A 5,409-nucleotide genomic window follows, 5' to 3' on the forward strand; every position below is an offset into this window, starting at 1 on the left:
TTGCGCCGCGTAAACATAAAACTATGTCTGCATTTGTGATCGGAGAAATGACAAACAACAAGCGCTACTCTACACTGCTCAAAACTCGCGTTTGAATCATCAGTGGCAAATTCTTTAAATGAAAACGTACTTACGTGAGTCAGAACTGCTGGCATTTTAGTCTAACGTTACTCTCCCAGGATCAGTAAACAGTCCTCCATAAAATGTGCTGCACACATCTGAATATTTGGGTTGAAGTGTTCTGGAACAGTGTTGTAAATACAACTTAACCACTGATTTCTAGTCGTGTCCATTTTTGGAAGGCCAAACAAAGTAGTTTCGCTTTCACAACGAAAAACACAGCGGCCTAGCGTAAGGGGAAGCCGCGGCTTAGCGTGTGCTGAGGCCGGGCTAGAGTGAGCAGAGGCGGCGGGGTCGAGAACGACGAAGGAGTGGCAACCACATTTGACGACCCCGGGCTGGACTCCGCTTCTTCCACGGTGAAAGCCGATCCGGCGATGCACAGCGCGATGTTGATGTATTTCCTCAGTTACCAGCACGGATCAGCTCCAGGCATGACGAAGCAGATATCGTCCTCTTTTGGAAGGTCAAACAAAGTAGTTTCGCTTTCACAACGAAACACACAGCGCCTTCACGACATGACGGCGGCTGCAACAACAATACTACAGCGAGAATATAAGTTACGCCTTCTTTCTTTGCGTGAATATTTGGGCGGCGTTATGCAAATCTTCCGAGATCGTGACGTAGGTATGTGGGGGCGTGTTAGAACCAGCCGTTTTAGGTAGGCGTGGTTGACTTAACTTTTATAAAGAATATCTCTTTGGATTTGAGACTTTAGTCTTTGCAACTTTACAGATCTTCTTTATGCACCAAGAGCTTGTAACACTCCAAAGAGAAAGGAAAAATTGAAATCGCATCATATGACCCCTTTAATCGTACGTGAGCTCTTTGGGATATGTTCCGTTAAAAAAATCTCAAGAGTAAAATACGATTCAATCCAAACATGGGTAAATGCAATAATAAGCGTCCTAAGGTCAGATGTCCATATTTCCCCGGCGTCGCAATCAGGCACATATAAATGTCAGGAAACACGATTCCTGGCTGCATCTTTGGTAAGTTGTAAGGAACACTATATCGAGTCCAACGACTTTTAGTTTAAACTGATTATTTATTATAGGTGGATTTTTTTATTATTATGCAACAAAATAACAACAAATTCAAAGACAGAATAAGAACAAAAGACAACAATGAGGGTTACATACATTAATCCAAAGCATACTATGTTAGCTTATAAGAATGGATAAGGTGGATAAAGAACTCTCAGAGAAAAGTTTCAATGACGTTTCACCCAAACCGACCAATCGACCCCCAGAATGTGAACAGCCATTGAAAAAGTAGGCGGGGATAAACTCCGCCCCTTTGAATGTGACTGACAAAAATTCTATTCAATCATAGCACTGCATACACATTGCTACACCAATCAGAGAAGGCCAGTAGCTCATAGCGTCAACTAAGCTTGGCTGCGCCGGAGGCTCGTTCTCGCCCGGTTGTCTTGTTAGAGGACGTTGGAGTCACAGTCAGGAAGGGCTCTGTATCAAATATTAATTTTAAAACAGCAAGCACTTACAGAAAATCGAGCCAGCATGTACTCCCGCATCGCTAGACCTACCGCCACCCTCGTCCGGAGCTTGTCCACCTCCTCCCAGGTAAAATCTCATATTTGTGAACATGCGAGTGCGCTAACAGTAGCCTCCATGATTTGTATGAATGTGCGATGACGTTAATATGTCAAACTGAGATTAATACAGTGTACTTTTTTCCTCTATACTCATTCGTGTTGCTTAATGAGCCATATACTACAATAGTATAATTGAAACTAAGTTAAGTAAGCCTGCATCCACGTAACCTAGAAGTTACCTTGCTTGACATTTAGCCATCACATTGACGGTATAGGTGTTGCAACATAACTAATTTCTTAGTCATATGGTCTACATGTTTATGGAAGTTGCAAGGATCATTCAGTATTCCCCATGAGTCTGTTGAAATTCTGTTATCTGGCATGAGAAGGTTTTCAGTCGACCTTGCCAACTCGTTTAGTCTGCCTGTGTAGGATCACCCTGGTTCGAGGAAGTATCGCTTTGACTCACGTCCACCTTTGAAAGGTCATTACTGTAATCAGCTACTTGGCTCACTGTTGCGTAGTAAATACAACAAAGTGTCTTGATCTGTAATGAGAGATCAAGCTTAATGCAGCTTTTGTTTTTGTGAACAGCAAGGCCATGGAAAAAAGCAAAAGTGCTACAGAGATGCTGTCATTTGTGCCATCTGATATGTATTATAAGGCTTATACTTTTATTTTTATACAGCAGGGACTTTCAAACTGAGGCTTTGGGACCACAAAAAATTTTAAACGGTGAAAATAAATATTATTAAATAAGATTGAACTAAATAAACACATGTAAAACGTTTAGTTGGTGAATAAATAGTTGCTTTATACGAAGAAACAATAAGTCTTAAAGGGGTCATATGATGCGATTTCATTTTTTCCTTTCTCTTTGGAGTGTTACAAGCTCTTGGTGCATAAAGAAGAACTGTAAATTTGCAAAGACTAAAGTCTCAAATCCAAAGAGATATTCTTTATAAAAGTTAAGAGTCAGCCACACCTACAAAATCGACGCGTTTCAGAAGGCGGGGCATAGAGGAGAAACAATAATGTACAGTATGTGGAAATTAATGTGTTTTTTTTACTTTAAACCGCATAAACACATTTCATTACACCAAATACACAAAATAATGTTCTTTTTAGCAGCATCATATGACCCCTTTAAGAGTACAGTACTATAGTGAGTAGAATTTTAAAAAATACATGTAACAGAAACTAGATATTTTGCAAGTAATATTTTATACATTAATAATATAAAATTTTCACTGTATACATTGAATCTTTATACATTAAAATATAGAGCTGCCTTTTAAATATTAGTACGGGGTCCTTCTCATGAGTATGATAATATTTGTGAGTCTGTGGCATTTAAAAGATTCTTTTTTATAAAAGTCTTTGACATTCTTTTTTTAACATAATGCAATGCATGCATTTCAACTGCCATTTGTGTAAAACTAGTTTGTTTGCATGCTCTAAACACATTCATATGCCATACAGACTTCCTTTGCACTGTCTAAACCATTTACAGAATCCTTAATCACTTGGTTTAAACCCTGTGGTAGTAAAAATTCCCACTGGCTTTTTTCCAGACTAAAAAGGTACCAAGGTCAAGATCAAAAAAATATGTTGTGAGTGTGAACTACATGTGTAAACGCTTAGAGACACACACACTTTTAAAAATTTGCATTCAGTGGTTGTTCTATATTTTGATTTAATCACTTTTTAACAATCGGCTTATGGTTAATGATCCCTCTTTAATGTATTTAATGCACACAACAATATAAAGCAGTACATTTATTGACCTGTGGAATCAAAGGGCACCTTAATGATAAGAGTAAGGTGGATCAGCATATATTGTGACACATTGCAATTTTTTCTCCTTGCAGCACAATGCGAAAGTAGCTGTCTTGGGTGCCTCAGGTGGCATCGGGCAGCCCCTGTCCCTCCTGCTGAAGAACAGCCCTTTAGTGAGCGAGCTTTCGCTCTACGATATTGCTCACACTCCTGGAGTGGCTGCTGACCTCAGTCACATTGAGACCAGAGCCACTGTCACAGGTACAGAGATGGTTTCAGAACCTCAAACCCCTTAGGTTCGGGTTAGTCATTTGAGTTTTTATTAGTTGCAGAGAAATCATATTTGCTACTTTAAAGTTGGCATACCATGAAAATTCACCCTATCTATTTTCTAAATGCATCTTTTTGATCTTCTTGTGAAAGATTCATCCATGTAATCATTTGAAGCCTGTAGTTTGTAAGTAAAATTTAAACTGTGAAACAACAGACATCTCTCTGGTCATGTATGCCAGAATTCAATCATTTAGTTCACTTAAACCTTGCCAGTTTCTTACAATCAAACTCTCATTCAGATCTGCCTCCATCCAGTCAACAACTGATAGAACAAATCTCCCACCTTTTTTCCTCCCAAAAATCCCTCTCACTCGGATGTAATTCACAATGCAGAGGAAAAGATACTTTCATGTCATTGTGACTTTGAATATGTCTGCTATAGCGTTCACTGTCTTGCATTGCAGGATACGTGGGAGCAGATCAGCTGGGTGATGCACTGAAAGGTTGTGAAGTTGTTGTCATCCCTGCTGGTGTCCCAAGGAAGCCTGGTGGGTATATTTTACCTCTGCTTTATTTTTAAGTGCATTAAAGTCAGCATGGAATAGCATTTGTAGCCCATTTTATTTGTGCATATGTGCAATATGTGAAAAAGGGCTTGGAGATGTAAATGGGCTCAATTATAAATCAAAAATGTATAGAAACCCAGCAGATTTTCTCAAGATAGTGCTTTTCGTCCTTTTTCTAGGTATGACCCGTGATGATCTGTTTAACACCAATGCCACCATTGTGGCCACATTAGCTGATGCTTGCGCCCGTCACTGTCCTCAGGCCATGATCTGCATCATTTCAAACCCAGTAAGTAATAGTATAAGGTCTCAGGAGCCTTGCATTGCTGAGATATTACTTTATACCTGCTCAGAGGTCACAAGGGTTTATAGCACTATACATGTCTGTAAGATAATTATCTATTATCCATTAAGATAATTGATAAATGTTCCTATAGAAAAATAGATTCTGTATTGAATAGGGATGTTCATTTCGGTTATTTTCCTAACCGACAACCGACGCTCGTTAACCGATTATTAACCGTTAACCGACAAGATAAAAAAAACATAATAAAGCTAGGCTATAGGCTATATATAAATAATAATATAATAATAAAATAATAATAATGATAATAATAAATAGGCCTGTACGAGAAATATATTTTTACTTAAATAATAAATTAAGAAAATGAAAGATAAACAAGTAGCCTAGTATGCAGAGTTTCGGTTCATTTTTATGTTGCGCGAAAGGAAACGGACGACAAAGCGGGATCCTATTTTTCTTTAGGCTTATTTTACAAAAGCACAAAGATTTGTTTTTATTGTGAATGTACACAAATAAAAGCAAACCTTTTACAATTCTGATTATCTTTGACTAGTTGCTTCCTCTGTTAGAAGGAAAAATTCAAGTGATTGCGCCGGCGCCGCATGCGCGCACTCAGTTAAGCATTGCTACCTTGACAACGCAGCCTGTTCATTATCATAATAAAATACAGTCAGTCAAACATATGGAAAAAAAACACTGCTCAGTTCAAATATGTAGTAAAATCTGTGCCGTTAAGCGTTATCACCGTACCGCCGTGATGTTATGCAAAACATTTTGTTTTACGTGGATATTGGAACGCGAGTGAAGTA

At 38.6% G+C, this 5,409-nt stretch overlaps 1 protein-coding gene across 1 annotated transcript in view; it reads left to right on the forward strand.

Moving 5' to 3' along the window:
• Window positions 1–1,491: 1,491 nt before the first annotated feature.
• Window positions 1,492–5,409, forward strand: part of LOC107728883 (malate dehydrogenase, mitochondrial) — an 8,786-nt gene continuing 4,868 nt past the window's right edge. The window contains exons 1-4 of the mRNA XM_016539190.1: window positions 1,492–1,706; window positions 3,550–3,718; window positions 4,195–4,278; window positions 4,476–4,585. Of these exons, the coding sequence (XP_016394676.1) occupies window positions 1,644–1,706; window positions 3,550–3,718; window positions 4,195–4,278; window positions 4,476–4,585 (426 nt within the window). The 5' untranslated portion in view covers window positions 1,492–1,643. The remainder of the gene's footprint in view (window positions 1,707–3,549; window positions 3,719–4,194; window positions 4,279–4,475; window positions 4,586–5,409) is intronic.

The sequence above is a fragment of the Sinocyclocheilus rhinocerous genome, unplaced genomic scaffold, assembly GCF_001515625.1.
Source record: "Sinocyclocheilus rhinocerous isolate Xijiao unplaced genomic scaffold, SAMN03320098_v1.1 scaffold397, whole genome shotgun sequence".
Classification (NCBI taxonomy): domain Eukaryota; kingdom Metazoa; phylum Chordata; class Actinopteri; order Cypriniformes; family Cyprinidae; genus Sinocyclocheilus; species Sinocyclocheilus rhinocerous.